The sequence below is a fragment of the Leucopleurus acutus genome, assembly GCF_964270905.1.
Source record: "Leucopleurus acutus genome assembly, chromosome: 13".
Classification (NCBI taxonomy): Eukaryota; Metazoa; Chordata; class Mammalia; order Artiodactyla; family Delphinidae; genus Leucopleurus; species Leucopleurus acutus.
The window spans coordinates 78,524,938-78,546,135 of NC_139155.1; the positions used below are offsets into that span (position 1 = coordinate 78,524,938).

The 21,198-nt window shown below is 47.6% G+C and overlaps 1 protein-coding gene across 2 annotated transcripts in view; it reads right to left on the bottom strand.

Annotated features, from left to right (window-relative positions):
- Positions 1-21,198, bottom strand: part of NOS1 (nitric oxide synthase 1) — a gene marked incomplete at both ends in the record, with an annotated part of 86,438 nt that overhangs the window by 19,229 nt on the left and 46,011 nt on the right. Inside the window, 10 exons of one of the 2 annotated variants that reach the window (XM_082853250.1) lie at positions 2,370-2,544; positions 6,689-6,805; positions 9,019-9,120; positions 10,194-10,252; positions 10,790-10,894; positions 12,340-12,484; positions 14,801-14,886; positions 15,302-15,496; positions 17,329-17,430; positions 20,561-20,735. In XM_082853250.1, the coding sequence (XP_082709376.1) occupies positions 2,370-2,544; positions 6,689-6,805; positions 9,019-9,120; positions 10,194-10,252; positions 10,790-10,894; positions 12,340-12,484; positions 14,801-14,886; positions 15,302-15,496; positions 17,329-17,430; positions 20,561-20,735 (1,261 nt within the window). The remainder of the gene's footprint in view (positions 1-2,369; positions 2,545-6,688; positions 6,806-9,018; positions 9,121-10,193; positions 10,253-10,789; positions 10,895-12,339; positions 12,485-14,800; positions 14,887-15,301; positions 15,497-17,328; positions 17,431-20,560; positions 20,736-21,198) is intronic. The other variant, XM_082853251.1, reaches the window with a different exon arrangement.

The window sequence follows — 21,198 nt, forward strand, 5'->3', positions numbered from 1 at the left end:
TCCACCCATCCATCCTTCTCTCCATCCATTTATCCACTCATCAACCAATCCACCCTTTTTGAGTGCCTTTGATGGGCTGGGCATACCACATTTACTATTGACTTTGGGACCTAACCTCTATTTAATATGTAACTCTCTTATGTCATTTATTTCTAAAACCAACTTTTGCAGAGGCTTACCATTAAACAAGAAAGTAAAAACCTTAGAAATTTCCTGTCTTCCTCTAAAGATTTAAAAATTATAGTGAAGGCAGAATATATTACATGTTTGGATACCTGCGTATAAAATTTTTCTTTTTCTTTTTTTGCCAAGTTCATAAGTTCCCCAACTTTACTGATTCTAAGAATTACTGTTCAGAATTCAGATTTTTGGAGGTTAAAAACCATGGGTAATTCCAAAGGTTTTCAAAGGTAGGTTTTTTTAATACCATTGTTGGGCCTCATGTTGATTTTAAAATAATCCAAATGTCCATTTGCTGATGAGTGGAGAAAGAAAATATGGTATATCTATAAAATGGAATATTATTTTGGCTGTAAAAAGGAATGAAGTACTGATATATGCTATAATGTGGAAGCACCAGGAAAGCATTAAGCTAAGTGAAAGAAGCCAGTTATAACAGACCACATAGTAGACACAAAGTAGAATGAGTCTACATTAGAGGAAGACTTGACTCTACTCATGATACAATCAGGTTAGTTTTAAGTACAAAGAGAATGAAAACCCTAGCATAGCAGTTCTAGGGGACCTGTGTTAACGGGGAGATCAGGACTTGTCATTAACTCATCCAGTGTTGGTGTGTAAACAGGTTCTTCTAAAAGGGATTGAAAGGGATATGATTGCATTCATATCAAGTGTCCAGAATAGGCAAATTCATAGAGACGCAAAGTAGATTTAGTGGTTGGCAGGGCTGGGAGTTGGCTGGGAGGATGAGGGATGCGATAGCTTAAAGGGTATGATAGCTTGTAACAGGCCCTGCTTCTGGGATGCCCAATGTTGCCTGATTGAAGTCAAGAACAACACAATTATCTCCAGGTATAAACAGAGCCAAGTTATCTTGGTTCTCTTTGCCTAGGAAGAAATGCTGGCACAAGTTTATCAACACAGCCTCCTCACTCCCATATCCTTATCGCTCAGAGGCCTCAGTTTCCCCTTTTGCTCCTTTGTGAGGATGAAAAGTGTCAACTGACTGACAGAAGGTTGCACAGTCCCCTTTCTTCTGGGGCTGCTGATAACAGTGCATTCCAGGGCCAGAGAAGGAGCAGGTAAAGGTGGGTCCACATTCACTGCTTTTTTGTTTTCCCCAGGATGGCCAATTGCACCACGCCCCACATGCACATGGAGACCATTGCTCGTTTATTGGCGACCTCATATCTAGAATAACGCCCTCCAATAGGATGTCCTATCGTGATGGAAACATTCTAATTGTCTCATATGGTAACCACTAGCCACTAGTGGCTACTGAGCACATGAAATGTGGCCTGTGCAGCCGAGGAGTGGAATTTTAAATTCTACTTAATTTACGTCCAGTTGTATATATGTTATTGACAAGGTTGTACAATCACCACCACTATCCAGTTTCAGAACATTTCCCTCAACCCAGGAGAAACCCTGTACCCGTTAGCAGCCACACCCATTCTCCACTCCCGCCACCAAACCCCTGGCAACCACTCATCTACTTTCTGTCTCTATGGACTTGCCTGTTCTGGACACTTCATGTAAATGGAATCATACAGTAAGTGTCCCTTGTGTCTGGGGTCTTTCCCTTAGCGCGTGTTTTCAAGGTTCATCCTTGTAGCGTGCATCAGCACATCATTCCTTGTTATGTCCAAATAATATTCCATTGTACGGACACACAACATTTAATGTATCCATTCATCATATTGAATGTTACTTAGTTTACATTTAAATGATCACTTGTTGCCAGTGGCTACCGTATAGGTCACTGAAGATCCAGCACAAGAGGAATAAGATTGTCGAAGCGGACAAACGGCTGAGATCTGAGATCCAGCCCGAGGCATGGCCCCCTGGTCTGGTTAACCAACACTATGTTTTTTTGTCTACTTGTCTACCAAATGTGAGTGAGGGATGGATTCCTCCCAGCCCTGAAATTCCAAGACTCTATAATTTTTTATAGACCAACTCTTTACCCTTAATGCAGGAGGTTGGATTCTGGTTGGAAATTGTGTATCTTAGGACCACCCAAACTCGTCTGAATTGTTTGAAGCTGTCTCCGGGTTGGATACGTGAGGGAAGTACCAAGGATTTTCTCAAGTCTCTTCTATCTCTGATGGTTTAGGTACTCTGTCCTTGGGGGTCACTGGGGACATGATTTCTCCCCCTGGGTCTCTGAGATCTGGGTAGATGGTTACCTTGAAGACCTTCTTGGCCCAGGTCCTGAAAGCCTCTTCCTGCCCACAGAGCTCATCCCCCTCCCTCATCTTCAGGATCCTCTCCCCACCCAGCTCTTCCAGGAGGGTGTCCACGGCGTGTCCAAAGGCGCAGAAGTGAGGGTACGCCCGCGAGCCAAGGCCAAACACGGAGAACCTGCCAAGAAGACAACAGAAGTTCCAGGTTAGGGGACTAGGGAGGCGTTGCGGGGGGGTGTCTGGGGTTATGGACTGTTATGGCCCCCCAAATTCATATGTTGAAGCACTCTCTCCCAATGTGACTATACTTGCAGATGGGGCCTTCAAGGAGGTAACTGAGGTCAAATGAGGTCATAAGGGTGGGGCCCTAATCCAATAGGACTGGTGTCCTTTAAGAAGAAGGAGAGGCACCAGAGAGCTCTCTCTTTTTCTCTCCCCCCACCACACGCTCACAGAGGAAAGGCCATGTGAGGACACAGCAAGAAGGTGGCTGTCTGCAAGCCAGGAAGAGACGGCTGACCAGAAACCAATCCTACTGGTACCTTGATCTTGGACTTTTAGCCTCCAGAACTGTGAGAAAATAAATTTCTACTGTTGAAGTCCCCCAGTGCCTGGTATTTTGTTATGGCTGCCCAAGCAGACAAAGACCTCTGGTATCTCCAGAAGGATGGTGTTTAGCCCGTGATGGTCAGACTAGCCCAGGCCCATCTGGGGAAGGCTGTCTTTAAGCCTGGGAGCCCCCAGCCCTGCTCTCCCTTCCTTCTGGTCTCTGCTAGGTATTACTGTCCTCAGGAGAAAAGTCCCAGTTGGTCCTAAGGAGGATGAGTTGGGGACAGTGGTGACCCAGAACAATTGGCTTTTTCTTGTGTGTCCACTTCTAAGCTGGACTATTTGGGGAAATGAGTCTACATTAGAGGAAGACCTGACTCTACTCATGATCCAATCAGGTTAGTTTTAAGTACAAAGAGAATGAAAACCCTAGCATAGCAGTTCTAGGGGACCTGTGTTAACGGGGAGATCAGGACTTGTCATTAACTCATCCAGTGTTGGTGTGTAAACAGGTTCTTCTAAAAGGGATTGAAAGGTTTATAAATGTGCTGGCTCCACCCCTTGCAATATCTGTGAAATCGATTTGCTTCACAAAATCTCTTTGCATAGATACCACCAAGAAAGTGTCGGTGTTTGAATCAATGGGCGTCAAGTTAATGAGATTTTTCTGAAGTCTGGGCAGTGGAGGGCTGTGTCCCAGGTGGCCCCTCAGTCCTGCAGAGACTTGATGTCACATTTCCAGGACTTGGTCCTGGCTGTGGGTCTTGACCTCACTGGGACTGGATGGACAGGTTTATAAGTGGGATACGAACAACACCCCAACCTGCTTCTTTCCCGTGTTGGAGGGTTCCGTGGTGACTGCCAATTCAGACAAGCCTACTCCTTACAGGGTCTGGCTCTGCTGTCGAATCTCTTTTTTAGAATGATGGAGCCAGGGTGGTGAAAGATTGCGATGGAGGATGAGGGAAGGAGGTGGGCCAAGTCGGGAAGGGACCCTCTGTTATTGGAGAATGAATTTGAGTTGGGGTCCAGGAGCCTCAGAAGTGAAGTGAAGGTTAACATAGGTTAATATCTACTCCTTTTAAATCTACATTCATGCTTTTCATCTCATTCTCCTCTCCTCTCCTGCCCTTCTTGCCCTGGGGTTCCAGAGCCTTTCCAAGGGAAGGATGTGGGATTAGGTAGCATGTTTCCCCAGCAGTCCTTCACCCACAATCCTCCTTTAGCTGGATTCCTCACCTTTTCCCCGCAGGGCAGTGGCCTGACAGGTGGAAAGAGCAGGTGGCCAGGAGAGGACTGGTTAAAGGATGCAGGAAGCAGCACTTCTGCCTCCCAGCCATCCCTTAGCCTAACACAGATTTGGAAACTCTTGGCGCTAAGTCATGCCTTGCGGTTAAGGCATTGTTCCCCGAACCTCCAATATTTATTACGTTCGAGACATCCGCCATACTTGACTACCACCCATACTATTATTTACTTAGTAGTGCTGTTTACTTTGCTTTCAGTTTGTACTCACTGGCTATTCAAACCCACTGGTGTTCACTAAGAGTTGGTCTGGGTGATTCATTCATTAACAAGCTTCCTGATGCACCTGAAGGCCTGTGTCACAGCCACTTCCTAGGTTCACATTTCATCACAGTCTTCATCTCATGGTTTCAAAATTCCTATTTTAAGCTTCCAAAACAGAAGTTGGCAAACTTATTATACATGGGGCCAGACAGTAAATATTTTCAGGCTTGTAGGACAAGAAGGAAAATCAAAGCTATTATGTAGATACCCATATGACAAAAAAGAAAATATATTCCTGCATGATTTTGGACAAAATTAAAAATACAATAATAATAGTTGCTGGGTACAATTTTTTTTTTTTTTTTTTTTTTTTACAGTATGCGGGCCTCTCACTGTTGTGGCCTCTCCCGTTGTGGAGCACAGGCTCCGGATGCGCAGGCTCAGCGGCCATGGCTCACGGGCCCAGCCGCTCCGCGGCATATGGGATCTTCCCAGACCGGGGTACGAACCCGCGTCCCCTGCATCGGCAGGCGGACTCTCAACCACTGCGCCACCAGGGAAGCCCAGGGTGCAATTTTTTAGTTATATATGTCTACTAATGAGAAGAATGGAATTCTCTTTTGGGGGGATAGCATTTTGCTTAATTGGGGTTCAAAGGTAATGTTTTCTATCATCAAATAAATTGTAATTGTTCTTCTGTAAAAACCAGTCTGAGCTCATGGTCTGTACAAAAGCATACAGTGGCCAGGCTGAATTTGGCCCATGGGCTGTAGTTTGCCCACCCCTGCTCTAAGCCATGATAGATTTAGTAAGGGAAAAATAGGTCTGACCGTCAAACCATGGATGTTTCAACGTCAAGCTAAAGAAAATGAACTGATGTCGAAACCCATCAGTTCAAGGGTGAACCAAGGGTGAACCCTAATGTAAACTATGGGCCCTGGGTGACAATGGTGTGTCAGTGTAGCTTCATCAGTTGTGTAAATGCACCACCGTGGTGGGGGATGCTGATGGTAGAGGAGGCTGTGTGTGTGGGGGGGGTGGGGTGAGGTGCGGGGGGGCAGGGAGTATATGGGAAATCTGTGCCTTCTCCTCAACTTTGCTGTGAAGCTAAAACTACTTTAAATAAATAAAGTTTATTAACAAGCGTACTGATGGGCACTTTCCTGGTGGTCCAGTGGTTAGGACTCAGCACTTTCACTGCCATGGCCCTGGGTTCGATCCCTGGTCAGGGAGCTAAGATCCCGAAAGCCGTGTGACTCAGCCAAAAAAAAAAAAAAAAAAGGTACTGATGAAAACAATACTTGAATATCTAGGAACCCTGTGATCTCTGTCGTCTGCTAAGCACTGTCCTGAGCCGGTGTGGAGAAGGTTCAGTTGGTGAAGGTCTAAGAGATTCGTGGCCGGGCCTGAGCAACACTGCTTGCATCAAGCCTCATCTTGACCAATGTCTGTCAAACCAAGGGCTTGACGTCCCGTTTTCTTTCTTTCCAAATACCCATTAAATCATATTCACAACCATTGAAATATAAAACCTCTGTCCATGTACCATCTAAAACGCTCTCATGGGACGTGACTATGCTTTAGGGTGACACGGGGTCAGGACAGTATTTTTTTGAATCTGACTGCACATTGGAGGCAATTAGGGAGATTTACAAAAAGAGAAAAAGCAATGCTTGGGTCCAATTTTAGACCAACTACATCAGAATCTCTGGAAGTGGGCCTTGGTTATCTGTATACTGCAAACACCTCCAGGTGATTTTGATGAGCACCCAAGGGTGGGAACCCCTGGGCCATGGTAGTGTGTCCCCGGAAGAGAGGAGAATGAGATGAAAAGCATGAATGTAGATTTAAGAGGAGTAGATATTAACCTATGTTAACTTTCACTTGAACTCTGAGACTCCTGGACACCAACGCAAGTTCATTCTCCAGTAACAGCACTTACTAAGGGAGCTCGCTGAGTGACGTGCGGGGCACTAACATCCTTCAGCACAAATGATGTGAAATTTGTGTGATGGGGTGAAACTTGGGTGACAGGGGCTCTGAAGTAGTGTGATAGGAAGAGGTCACAGGAGGGGTCCAGGCAGTATGCTTTAACGGGGGCAGGATGTCCCCAAAGAGCCAGAGTGCAGCTGGTTATTCAAGGGATAAACAAGACATGGAAGGGAGACCCCCCCCCCCGGCCTCCAAGAAAGAGCCCACTTTGTAACTCAGTCCAGCTCCGCGAGAGCCTTCGTCGTCCCTGACACCCTGGGCCCCTCGCTCACCTCACATTCGCCAGGGGTCCCGCGCTCTCAAAGTTGTCTCTGAGGTCCGGCCCATCGCCCGATGATTTGCGGGAGTCGGAGTAGGAGGAAACACTGTTGAAACGAACCTTGTAGCTCCTGCCAAGATGAAAGAGCGTCTGTGAGCTCTGGCTTGGAGCCCCCTCCTGGGGTCAACACCCGATGGCTCTCCAAATCACCAGTCCTGGTTCTAGCGCCTTCCTTTGGGTCTTGAGTGAGACCATAACACACCTATGGCTTTGTCTAGAATGTATCAACTCACCCTGGCCTGCCAAAAATGACACCTAGACATCATTTGATGCTGCTACCTGTTGGTAGTTGCCAAGGGGAGGGGGTGGGGGGACGGATGGAGTGGGAGGTTGGGGGGAACAGATGTAAGCTTTTATATACGGAATTGATAAACCACAAGGTCCTACTGTATCAGCACAGAGAACTATATTCCATATCCTATGATAAACCATAATGGAAAAGAATATGAAAAATAATGTATATATATGTATAACTGAATCACTTTGCTGTACAGCAGAAATTAACACAACATTGTAAATCAACTATACTTCGATAAAAAAAAATTAAAACCGAAAAGAAAAGAGAAAAGTTTCGGACCACACTTGAAAGAAAGAACAGTCCATTCCTTAGCCCATCAGACCACGTTTCCTTGCTTCCCAAATTTTAATGAGTACAGGAATCATTCTGAGATCTTGTTAAGCAGCACATCCCAATTCAGTAGGTCCAGGGTAGGGCCTCAGATTCTGCATTTCTAACAGGAGATGCTGCTGGTCTCCTCTCCTCACACTGAGTAGCCAAGAACTACACTCGTGCTGTCTACTACAGTAGCCACTGGCTGTGTGTGGCTATTTAAAGTTAAATTCACTCAGATTCAATACAATGAACCATTCTGTTTCCCACGTGCTCTAGCCTCGTGTCAAGTTCTCAACGGCCATGAGTGGCTAGTGGCTGCCGTACAGGATGGTACAGATGTAGAACATTTATATGCCTGCAGAAAGGTTTATTGGATGGTGCAGGACTACCCCATTCAACAGTCTCTTTCTTTTTAAAAATTTTTTTCCATTTTTAGAAATTGAAGTATAGCTGATGTACAATATTAAGTTACAGGTGTGTAATATAGTGATTCACAATTTTTAAATGTTATATACTCCATTTATAATTATTATAAAATATTGACTATATTCTCTGTGTTGTACAATATAACATTGTAGCTTATTTCATACACAATAGTTTGTACCTCTTAATCCCCATCCCTATCTTGCACCTCCCCCTTCCCTCTCCCCACTGGTAACCATCACAACATTCTCTTTCGATAAAGTTTTGGTCTTTAGACATTTCAAGGGTCTCTCACATTTCACATTTCAAGTAAACCGAAAAATGTTCAGCACTGACACAGCCTGAAAAGAGAATGGATTTCTTATGAAGTTGTTTCAAAGGGGAAGAAAGATGTCATTGGGACCTCAGCACCAGAGGCTCAGGAGCCTCGAGATTCAAAAAAAAAAAAACCAACCATGAATGGTTTTCCAGTTTTCCTTTAAAAGTGGTAAGTCTTGTTCTCAGATAAGGCAAAGACCAAACCAAACCAGACCAAACCAAAAATGTCTCCAAGAGCAACAAAACTAAATAAACCCCCAAACTAAAAAACTCCATAAAACTCTCAAATCAAAACCCCAAACACGAAAGCTCAACACACAGATCTGAGTGCAAAAGACAAAAAAAGAAATTGCACGTTCTGGCAGCAGGGTTCCTAAGCTGGATGTTCTTCAAAGTTTTCGCTCCAGCATCAGGAAAGTTCTAAATATATGTAAGTGTATTTGCTGCCCTAAAAATAGTCTCACATTGAGTCACTTCTCCAAATAAGTCCTGTAACATATCAGGGGGTGGCTGTGTTGTTAGTGTGGGAAGGATGGTTGACGGTTGTGGGGTAAAAATAACAGCACTTGTGTTCGTATGAGGCTTGAGGTTTTTCCAAATGCGTTCCTCTTTGGTATTATCCTTCGATCCTTGCAACAGCCCCCAGAGGTGGTTGGGGCAGAGGTAGTTTCTCCCCATTTGGCAGATGAGAAAGACGAGGCCCAGAGAGGTCAAGCAGCTTGCCCAAGGTTACTCAGTGTGTTAGTGTCACGGCCTGGGTTAGAACTCAGGTCTCCTTGAGACCTGGGTGTGGCCTCGGATGCTGCAGCATTGGGCATGCACACAAGCGCTCACACCACTTATGCACACACGTGAACGCAAGGCATACACGTGCACACATTTGTGTGCACGCACACGCATAGGCGAGTGCGCGCACACACATGTTCTACCTGCGCTGGCTGTCACGGGCTGCAGCCAGACCGTGGACTTCTGTGTCACCTCGGGGGAGGGGAGGCCCTTTACGGGGAAATAAACGCAAGGGTTTCGGGTACCTAGAGGGGAGAATGGATGGTGCCCTATTTCTCCCTGAAGGAGGGGTGAGGGGGACCTACCGGAGGCCACCAGGATAGGGTGGGAAGGAGAGAGGCAGGGAGAGGGAGGACTAAGATGTTGGCCTTGAGCACAGAAGGAAGGCTGACCACCAGGGACTCAGCTGTCCCCTGGATATGGAATGTAGGCAAGTTCGGCAATGTGCGCGTGGCTGAAAGAAAACCAAGAGGGATGCTGTGCAGAACACAGCCTCTAACCACCAGCCAGCCATGGCATCCAATGCTCAACTTAAGACCTGTTCCGTGGTGGAGGAAACACTGAGACGCTCTCACAGAAAGGCAGCTCTGTATGCACATGCCTTATGTCCTCTACTTTGGGGGGATTTAAGGGTTTTTCAAGGGTAATTTTGGTTACGGGTGTTTGTCACCTTATGAAATATCTTTAGAACCGAACCCCATGTTAGATGCCGTTCTACCAGGAACATCTTTTGACCTCAGGCATTTTTCACCTTATGAGATATCTTTTTTTTTTTTTTTTTGCCTGCACTGCGTAGCTTGTGGGATCCTATAGTTCCTAACCAGGAATTGAACCCAGGCCCTCAGCAGTGAAAGCGCCAAGTCCTAACCACTAGACAGCCAGGGAATTCTCGAGCTATCTTTTGAGGTCAGCCTCCACGTTAGTGGATGCAACTCCATCAGATGGAAACAAACTCACTGATTCTGAATGTACGTTTCCAAAGGGCGGCCATGGTAAGAACTGGTATTTACACAGTGCACAACTTTTCATAGGACGCTGACATCTGTTTTCTAATTTGATTCTTACAGAGTAGAAAATTCATGCAGGTGGAATAAACCCAGGGTGATGGAAAAAGAAACTGAGGCACAGGGCTGTGAAGTGACCAAAGACCAAATAATCCGCCCCAGAGGACGATAGACGCCCATCGGCTAAAATCAGTCACAAATGAACTTCAGGTCACAAAACTACCCAGAACTCAGATGTGAGCCCCAGATGCCAAAAGACAATTTTCAGTTACCCTCACGGGGTGTCATGTGACACTGACGGGTCTTTCACTTACTTCCGTTCCTCGTGCACAGAGTTGGGGTGCCTCATTTCCATCAAGGCACAGCCAAATTTCTGGAGGCCGAAAGAGACAAGCAAAATGTGAGGCAGGCGTGATTAAACCTGGAACGGCGTTGGGGAGAGGCTCTGGGGACCTAACCGGCAAAAGGGGAGCCTGATGTCCGGGGGCCAGGGCGTCAGGGGCTCAGGCTGGGCAGCAGTGCTGCATGTGGAAGAGGGCTGTTTATAAAGGGCTGCAGGTGTGGACTCCCCTCACCTCCCCCCAGCACACAAATCCCCTTTGTGGCTGTCTACAAAAATACTGTCCCTGCTTCTTTCATCTGGAGCAGGGGACACCAAGCTCTTGATCGCAGCATCCATTCCAAAGAGGGAGCTCACTCAGGGGACAGCGTTTTCACTAGGGATCGGCTAGTCAGTGGACACCCATAGACTGAAGACTTGGAATTGTCCAATCTTGGCAGAACTTGGACCCAAACTGAGGTCACTGGCTTTGAGGCTTTGGAGGATTTGCTACTGAATAGCAGGTGTAACCGATGCCCCTCTTTTCTGCTGATGGAAACACGTGCCAGAACAGGTAGAAGCTCATCTCACCTCCCCATTCTCAGGGGGGTCTCCATTTCCAAAGGTGCTGGTAACCACCAGGGCCAGAGTTTCATGCTCCAGGTGTACAATGTCATATTCTTCCATGGACATCACCTACGTGGCAGAATGAGGGGTGGGGAGAGGAAGGAAGAAGGTGATGAGAAGAGAGAAGGGGTAGGACAGAACAAAGTGATGGGGGAAGAGAAGAGAGAGAGGAAGAAGATGAGTCATCTTGAGCCATCTCCTCTGGAAGGAGATCCAAAGGTTCTGGGTGCCACTATTTCCATGGGCTCAAGTGGGTAGAACTAATAGCTTGTTGGCAGTGTGGGACCTTTCTGTGGTCACCTGTGGCCTGAAGGACTACAGAGAGTCTGGGGCAATGGGTTGGCTGTCAGTAAAGACAGATCTTTTTTTTTTTTTTTTTTCTTTTGTGGTACGCGGGCCTCTCACTGTTGTGGCCTCTCCCGTTGCGGAGCACAGGCTCCGGATGCGCAGGCTCAGCGGCCACGGCTCACGGGCCCGGCAGCTCCGCGGCATGTGGGATCCTCCCGGACCGGGGCACGAACCCACGTCCCCTGCATCAGCAGGCGGACTCTCAACCACTGCGCCACCAGGGAAGCCCCCGTAAATACAGATCTTGATTAAGACTCCTGGGCTTCTTACAACCAAAGGATGCTGGAATCTTCTTGATCATATTTAGGCTGGGAATGACCCAGCTGGATTTGACCAATTGTCTGCTCCGCTTCCTTTCTAATCCTCCGTCCAGCAGTGTGGAGGACCTGGGCCAAACAGGTCTGAGATACCCGCCTTAGGGAAACATTGTTTTGCCCTATATCTTAGCGTTACTTGAGCAACATTTCTCAAAGTAGGTTCTAGGGAAGGCTAGTCTCCCGAGATGCTCTTTAAAAGTAAGTGATCCGGGCTTCCCTGGTGGTGCAGTGGTTGGGAGTCCACCTGCTGATGCAGGGGACGCGGGTTCGTGCCCCGGTCCGGGAGGATCCCGCATGCCGCGGAGCGGCGGGGCCCGTGGGCCATGGCCGCTGGGCCTGCGCGTCAGGAGCCTGCGCGTCCGGAGCGTGTGCTCCGCGACGGGAGAGGCCACAACGGTGAGAGGCCCGCGTACCGCAAAAAAAAAAAAAAAAAAAAAAGTGATCCATAAGCAAACATCTTTGGGAAACATTTATATTCTCTCCTCTCCTCTTTTGGGAATGATAACACGTACGTGCAGATTAAAGGCTCTGAGAATTCCTGCAGCAAAGAAACCCACTGAATTGTATTAAAGGCAGAGCTTCCCAAACTGACTCCAGAATTGTCTTTCATAAACTTCCTAGTATTTTGCTCTTGGGATGGGGGTTATGATTCCCGGACTCCTGGAGGGTTCCCAGGGAGAGAAGCATCAGAGTCCGCTGAAATATATGCAAATGTGCGTGAGTGAGTTGATGGGCATCTTCAGATGTGCTATCACCCATTCTCAAAGGATTCTTCTTTGCTGAATTCCTTCTCTCCCCTCCCCAACTTTACCATGAAGGGTCAGAGAGCTGGCACTGCCCCCTACCCACCTTGGCGTCAAAGGCATGTTTGAAGATCTCACACAGGGTTTTGGCATAAGCCTGCGATTTGCCCGTCTCTGTGGCGTACAGGATGGTAGCCTTGACCCTCTTGGCCATGGCTTGTCCCATCAGCTTGGCTGAGAACTTGACGGCTCTGGAGGGGAGAGGACGGAGAGGAAAATGGGAAATGCAGAAAGGAGGGACGAAAGAAAGAGCCACGCTGGGACTTTTGGGCAAGAACCATGATCCATGAACTTTCTCTCCTAATCTTTGATGGCTTCAGGGATACTCAAAGTGCAAGTTTAGGTGCCATATTGATCCCTTTCTTAAGTCACTCCAGACCAACTGGTCATGAGCTAACATGGTTAGTTTTATTAGTTTGTTACTTGATTAATTGATCCCGGTCTTGAGAACCTTGGTTTGCCAAGCATTGCCCCAAAAGATGATGAGTCATTCCTTCACTCATTTGTTCATTCATCAAGTGTTTGTTGAGTGCCTAGCTATGTGCCAGGCATTGTTATAGGAATGGAAACACAGAGAAATGGCTGTCATGGGGCTTACGTTCGTGTGTGTGTGCATGTGTGTGTGTGAGCGTGTGCGTGCGTGCGTGTGTGTGTGTGTGAGAGAGAGAGACAGGGAGAGAGAGGGAGAGGGTGGGGAGAGAGAGAGAGAAAGAGAGAGAGAGAAAGAATCACTAATAAATCAGCAGGTATTGAGCTAGAAGGGATTTTAGAGGTTCATAAATCCACAAAGGAAGGATCAAGTCTGGTTGAAGCAGCCATGCACATCCAGGGTCTTGCAGAGGCTGAAACTTACCAGGCACTAAATATGTATCTATCAAAAGAAGGAATGGATTTTAAACATACTGCTACCACCAAAGCCCTGGGGAGTTTAAATGTCAAGTCGGGGCTCTTTCTAGTTAAATGGAGAATTCAGAACCGGTGTTTCTTCCTTCCCATCTATGAATGCCTGGGCTCACCTTCCCAGCAAGCATCCCTGTTCTAACTAGGAATCTCTGAGTAGACAAATTGCTAGTTACCCCCACCTGGGGATTATCGGTAAATTCCTCATTTTTTAGAATCAGGGAAACCACCCACACTGCGGAACTAAAGGGGGAGAAACAGAAGAGAATGAAAGGTGCCTGGAGGGTTCCCTTTGAATGATGGGATTGTAAAAAAGCATCTATAATTAACTCCCATTGTTTCTACCCGGAACTTAACAGCGCAATTAATTCTTTAGATTTTTCCCTCCCTTCTTCCCTCAGAAACAGTTTGAACTGAACTGAAGCCAAAGGCTGCTCTTCCTGAGAATTTGTGATGCTCTTGTTAGGGAAAGAATGGCTGCTGATGCATTCTTGCTTGGCCGCAGATAAAGTTAGGTGGAAGAAGAAAGGGGAGGGAGGGAGAGAAGGGAGAGATCCTGTGGACCACATTAGTGGAGCCAGGATCCAGGTTTCAGTCCCTGCAAGATCTACCAGTCACCTGTTGAGAGCTGGACCCAAGGGGCTGAGGAAAGTGACTAAGTAGCTCAGTGCATACTAGCCCCTCTGCCAAAAAGTGAGCTCCAAATAGAGGGTCTCTGCTGAGTGGATCAGGGAGTTCTCTATCTGTAGACAGAAAGCTGGCATCCCCATTAAACCATCTGTGAACCCCACCCCACTTGTCAGCCGGTCCCCTGGCTGACCACGAGTTCTTCAGGACAATTACTCTTCAAAAGCCTTGGTCCCTAACCCGCTTCCCTCCCTCCTTTTCTCAGTGAAGTCTTATTCATTTCATTCTTCAGCTCAATTGTCATCTCCTGCGCGAAGCCCCTTTTGACCTCCCAAACTGGCTGACGTCTATTTTATGGCCCCGTGAATCGTTCCTTGGTGGTAGCTGTGAGCTTCATGAGGGCGGGACCACATTATCTGGCTCATCATGGCATCTCTGGAGCCCAGCACAGTGCCGGGCACCGAGTAGGCACTTAGTATCCGTTTGTTGGCTGAATGAGTGAATGAGCGAGTGAAATGAGACCCAGCCCTGGGCGAGAGGCCTCTCTAGGCAGCGGTGGGCTGGAGCCAGCTTGTCCTAGCTCCTCCCGACTCTGGCTTCAGTGACTTCCTGTTGAGACCTTGAAATTGGCCACAGTGGGAGTATTTACACCACGGAAACTGGCAAAGGTTACAAATCTATCATCATTATTATGGCCAACTTTACTAATTGGAGAGCTGGTTTATCAACACGACTGTGTCTCCAGGACAAGAATTTAGGAAAGTGGGGGGAGGAAAGTGAGGTTGGGAAAGAGAAGAGTCATGGTGATGTTTGCATCCCAGACTCGGAGGCAAAGGAGGCACGAGGGGGTTGGAGAAAATGGAGAAATCATGTCACACAAGAGGGCAGGGGTGCAAGCATGTTTCCAGCCTTCTTTTCTGGGGCTCTCTGAATGCGGGGGCACATCCATCCCCCATCCCCACCTACTTTAGGAGACTTACTCTGCCAGCTTCTTGAAGCCAATGGCTCGCCGCTTTGTGGGGGTCCCGTTGGTACCTTTCCAGATGTGGGTGTTCCAAGGGTCAGGCTGGGAAGAGAGGACTATGGTCACTGCAGTGAGGGACCCTGGCTCCTCTTGGGAGTTGCTCAGGGCTCCCTGGGGGCTTGTGGCTGTCCAGCTACGTCCAACCCTTAGCCCTTGAAGGGAACGATTCTGTCAGTGGTGACCCCAGGGGTCCTGGCACAGAGTGGCTGGTCCAGCCTCCCTGCACTGTCCGGCTAGACCTTCCCACTCCTCCCTCAGAATCCCTCTCAAACCCTCTCCTCGTGACCCCGGACTACTCATTTCATCTCCATTCGTCTTTCAGCTTGAGCTGTGCTGTTCAACATGGTGGCCACACTTGAGCATCCGAAATGCAAGTCTGAGTTGAGACGTGCTCTAATCATAACACACACACCGGATATTGAAGACTTAGCACGAAAGAGGCGGGGAGGGGCAGGACCTGGTATTCGAAGGAGGGGGTGAGTCGGTAGTTGAGCATCTCTTGGTGGAAGACGGGGGTGATGCTGCCAGACATGGGGGGCACGATCCACACCCAGTCAGCGGGGCAGCCTCCCCGGCAGTGGTATTCATTCTCCATGTGCTTAATGAAGGACTCGGTGGCAGAGTGGTGGTCAACGATGGTCACTTTGTCACTCTGTGGGAGGAGAGGGGACAAGGAGTCAGGAGGAAAGAGCAGCTGGGGTATTTTGGGACTCCCCTGCCCATAGAGCAGTGTTTCCCAAAGGCTGGTCCTGGAGGTGATTCTAGGCAGGTGATTCTCTGCATTGTTCTTTCAATCCTGATTAGACCCGGGAGAAACACCTCTCTTGCCAATCTTCCTCTGTCCTTTCTCCTTCTCTTTTTTTTTTTTTTTTTTAATGAGAGCGGAAGCTCAGGCAACTAGAATCCAACAACTTTGTGTTGTTTCCCTGTGTGTATTTGTTTATATATTTATTTAAATTTACAATTCTCTTCTATTTATGGCAAATGGGACTGGCTCTCCATTTATGATGGTGACACAGAGCCTCTTAAAATAAACAATTTTAAGTAATAAGGATGAGTTTATTAAAATGAAAACAAGTCAATCACAGCAGAGCTGGGTGGACTGAATGTCCGCGTAACCCAGCTGCAGGGCCCGTTGTAGTCGGCTGGCTTGGATTCTCACCTTGCCCAGGCAGTGTCTTCCCTTTCTGCCCACAACTCTGTCCCTTTCCTGCACTTTTCTTTTCCAATCATTCATCTCACTCACACCTCTGCTGCCTCTGGCTCGCCAATCTTCGTACCAGTCCACCAAAGCCCTCCTTCATTTTCAACAATTCCTAAAACTTCACGCCTCCAAGGTAGAGAGGGAAGGGAGGGGGCTTCCTTCTCCCTCATCCCATCTCAACTGGTCTCTTCCCTGGGATATACATTCCCCAGTATCCCCAGTCTCCCTATTCCTGACATGGGGACCTATGGTTTATATTCATGTCTATACATGATTTGATATGTTCATTCTACTGCCTGTGGAGGCCTCCCATGTATGTCTATGAGGGTCTAGCTTCCCAAACCATCACCCTCAGAGGACAGAGCTGGTCTCTGCTACAGAGAGTGACCTCTATTCTGTGGGCCTCCTGGTTTGCCCAGGAGAATCCCAGATTATGTCTTTGTACTGTTACAATGATTAGTGGTGCCCCCCATTTGCTCTCAAAAGTGTCATGGTTTAGCCGATAATTTTTAAAGCTATCATACTGTATGTAATAGCATTTATCACAGAGCCACATGCATTGGGGGACCTATGCTTCTGATGCTGATGATGAGTATCTGTTTCTGTTAGGTGAAGGCTGAATGCCTAAGAAGTGGCAAGACACAGATGATGCTTGCCATTTCTTTTTTTTTTTTTTTTTTGGCCACGCCACGCATCCTGCAGGATTTTAGTTTCCCTACCAGGGATGGAACCCATGGCCCCTGCGGTGGAAGTGTGGGGTCTTAACCACTGGACCACCAGGGAAGTCCCAGATGTTTGTCATTTCAATTCTAAAAAATCATAAGCAGGGCTTCCCTGGTGGCGCAGTGGTTGAGAGTCCGCCTGCCGATGCAGGGGACACGGCTTCGTGCCCCGGTCCGGGAAGATCCCACATGCCGCGGAGCGGCTGGGCCCGTGAGCCATGGCCGCTGAGCCTGCACGTCCGGAGCCTGTGCTCCGCAACGGGAGAGGCCACAACAGTGAGAGGCCCGCGTACCACAAAAAAAATAAAAAAATAAAAAAACAAATCATAAGCAACAAGTCACAAAACCCCTATCTTTTTGCCTCTTTCTCAAATGGTCCCCACCCAAGATGCATCATGGGGAGAAAGGCATGCATGATGGGAAGTACACCTCACTGGTAGGCAGATCCCTGCAAGGATGCTTCCTGGAAGCTGGGCTCTTGACCCTCTGCCCCGAGACTCTGAAAGGTTTTAGTTCCCCCTTGAGGCTTGGCAGCCAGGAGGTGTGCCCTGGCACTACCTGGAAGCTGTACAGCACTGCGATGTTGATCTCCACCAGCGCCTGGTCCTTCCACAGGGAGGATGTCTTCCTCATGTCCAAGTTCATCTTCTTGGCCACTTCCTGAAAGGGGAAGGAAACACAGACTCATAGGCTGGGGCACCTCTGGATTTCAGACTAAAGAGGGACAGGGCTAGTGTCACCAATGAAATTCTTAATTAATTCATCAACTCATATGCAGACTAATTCACTTACTCAAATTTTTTTTTTTTTTTTATTGAGGATCCACTGGTAGCATCAAGAGACTAGAGGGACTTGGCTGGCCCTTTTATTATTGAGCTTACCTTCTAGTGGGGGAGAGAAATAGTTAATATTGTGATGAGTGCTAATTCCTAGGAAGAAAATAAGGTGAGGAAATGGGATAAAGAGGGATATGGGGGCAGGATGAATTGAACCAGGATAGTCAGGGAAGGACCACTGCAGAGGTGGCATACAGGTGAGTCCCAAATGATGAGAGGAAGCAAGACATTTGTAAATCTTGGGAGGGAATGTTCTATGCAGAGAGAACAGCATATGCAAAGACCCTGGGGTGGGATCAGGCTTGCGCTGAGGCACAGAAAGAAGGTCAGTGTATTTGGAGGGTAGGGAGCCAGGGGGAGTTGGTGAGAGAGAGATGCAGGACTGGTTACGCTAGATGTGCTAAGGAGTGAGGATTCTATTCCAAATATGATGAGGAGGGTCTTTGGGGGACTTTAAGGAGAGATGTGGGTCTGGGAGTGACATGAGCTGCTTTCTAGCAGGAAAAGCTCTCCACCCATCCTGTTCCATCTCCAGAGTGGCTACTGCCTGGAATCTAGATCATGGGTATTTTGAGTTCATGGGGATGCCTGCCTACTCCACTTGACAGATGAGGAAACTGAGGCTCAGAGGGCTGCAGAGACTTGCTCACAGGCCACAGAGCCAGTTGGCCTCGGGGCTGGAGCCCAGGGAGATGCCTAACGCCCAAGACCTGGGAGCGGCTCCCCAGCCAGAAGATTCCTTTGGCAAAACTACTTGGAGAAAACAACTCCTGACATTTAGGTTATAGCTCCAGATAAGCTGATGTCAGGAGTAGGGAAGACCCAATAGCACATCCATTAATTAGAGCCTGGCTTCTCACTTCCTCTGTCAATTCTAGTCACTTGTGGGAACCTAGGTCTCACTATGGGGTTAGAATGTGACAATTTCTCAAGTTTGGGTAAATCGCTTCCCAGCCCCAGATGTCAACATTTGTACATAATGGCAGTTAGAACTGGAAGGCTGGGGTGGGAGCGTGTCTCATTTAAGTTACCCAGTGACTACTCTTTGCAATTGAAATGTAAGCAGGGATCACGAAAGCAGACATTAATTTACTCTTTTGAGGCTGAGGTGTTAGGGTCTGTTTGGGGTCTTTTAGCGATGATACAAACACAGAGAGTAAGAAATTCGCTGCTTTACACAAAATACATATAAAACTTGAGTTATTTTATAAAAGAAGAGAGTGTGTACAGCCAGTCATGCTGCTATTGTTACTTCTACGGCATTATTTTGGTTAAAAGAATAGAAATTAGTTGCAAGAAAGTGCAAAAATATATATATATGACTTTAAAAATTCCCAAATATTACTTGAGCCACATTTCTGGAAATTGCCTGGAAATGTTTTTTCCTTTCCTGCCAGGAGTTTGTATAAATCAGTGGCTTCCCAGTAGAATCTTCTGGGGAGCTTTGAAAATTACTGGTGCCTGGGCTCCACCCTGGAGCACTTTCATCCAAATTCTGGGGAGTGGGACCCCAGCATAATAAAACTCCCTAGGTAATTCCAGTGTGTGGCGAGGCTGAGGACCCCTGGTTCTGTTTTCCAGGCCAGCACCCATGGAATTTTTAAAAATTGAGATAAAATTGACATATAACGTTATGTGTATTTCAGGTGTGAGAGATATTGGTTTGATACATTTATATATTGCAATATGATTACCGCTGTGGGGTTAGTTAACACCTTCATCCAATCGCATAATTACCATTTCTTTTTTTGTGGTGAGAACAATTAAGATCTAGTCTCTTAGCAACTCTGAAATTTATAACAGTATCACTGTTGAGCATAATCACTGTGCTGTGCATTAAATCTCCAGGAATTATTTATCTGCTAGTTGCAGGTTTGTACACGTCCACAACATCTTCCCCAGTTCTCCTGCCCCGCCTCCCCAGCCCCTGGTAATCACCACTCTACTCTCTGTTTTGGGGAGTTTGGCTTTTTTAGATTCCACATATACGTGAGATCACGTAGTATTTGTCTTTCTCTGTCTGATTTATCTCACTTAGCATAATGCCCTTAAGGTCCACCCAGGTGAACACCCATGGATTTTAACAGTATAAACCTAATGCTTGTTTCCGAGTTCGAATATTGCCCTGTGCCTTATTTACTGTGTGACGTAGGCTCAGCATTTAACTTCTGTTTCTCAGTGTCCTCTTTTGAAACAAGGCCAATCACAGCAGACTGTGGTTCCAGACAACATTTGCTGACAAAACCACAGCAATCCTGACGCTTTCACCAAAGTGGAGCTCCAGGGAGCAGTCCGCCTCAGCACTCTTTTGTAGATCAGGATGACTCAGCCCTGGAGAGAATCAGAACCTCCACCCAGAAATGTACATGGTGGGGAATCACTGTCAAGCCTTGTTTTTTAAGGAAAGAGACCAAAAATGTCCCATGTTCATGGGTCGTTCTCAAAACCTTCTAACAAGGCTTGACGCTGACAGGCAGTGCAGTGGAATGCGTATGAACTCGGATCATAAAGCCAGACTGCCGGCGGGGTGGGGGGGGGGGGGAGAAAAAAAAGCCAGACTGGGTTCACATCCCAGCTCTGCCACTCCCTAGCTGTATGATCTTGAGCTCGTCCTCATTTTAACCCTCCCAAAGGCCTCAGTTTCCTCATCTGTGAAAGGGGAATTATCACACCCGGAGGTTGTGGTAAGGATTAAATGAGCACCTAATACACGCAAAGTTCTTGGAGTGCCGCCGAGCACATAGTACACGTACTCTTCTCTTTTTTTTGTAGTACACATACTCTTAATGCCACGGAAGGCTTCAGAAAGGCCAGGGGGGCATCCCCAGAATTGCAGATTCTGTTTTAACCTCTTCTAGTTTCCAAGCCCCAAAGCTCAGCTGTGGGAAAGGACAGCTGAGCCCATCCCCTTTGCCTTCTGCTTCTGCATCATGACGACCAAGAAGGGACTTCACCTCCAGGATGTTGTATCGGGAGCTGTCACAGTAGTCGCGGACGCCAATCTCTGTGCCCATGTACCAGCCGCTGAAGGGACAGGCGCTGAACTCCAGGCCGCCGATCTCCAGGAGCATGTTTGACACAGCGGGGAGGCCGTACCACTTCAGCCCAAGGTCCTTGAACCACTCCAACCTGCAGAGAGCAACACAGCCCAGCTCACCATGGGGCAGGAGCCTCATGGGAAGACACACAGGCGGGATATCCTTAGTCTGGGGATGCTGAAATGCCAGTGAGTGACTGGGACTTTCTATGCCAGAGTCTAATTCCTGGGCTCATGTGAGACCTGTGGGATCACAGCTTCCACAGCTGGGGCCTGAGAATATGCACTTCAACATGTTTCCCAGGTGATTTGGATGGACATCCAGGCCTGGGAACCATTGCCTTGGGCTGCTGTTTATCTCCTAAACCCACCCTGAAGGTGAATCCAGGAGAAAGTGAGCATTGCTGAGTTCCTTCTGACCTCAGGACCTTTGCATGGCAGTTCCTTCCTTCTCTTTTCCTTCTGTGCCTGTTCAGCTCTTACCCACCTTTCATTCTCAGCTAAAATGCTATTGACTCTGGGAAGCCTTCCCTTATGCCTGATCTGGGTTGGGTC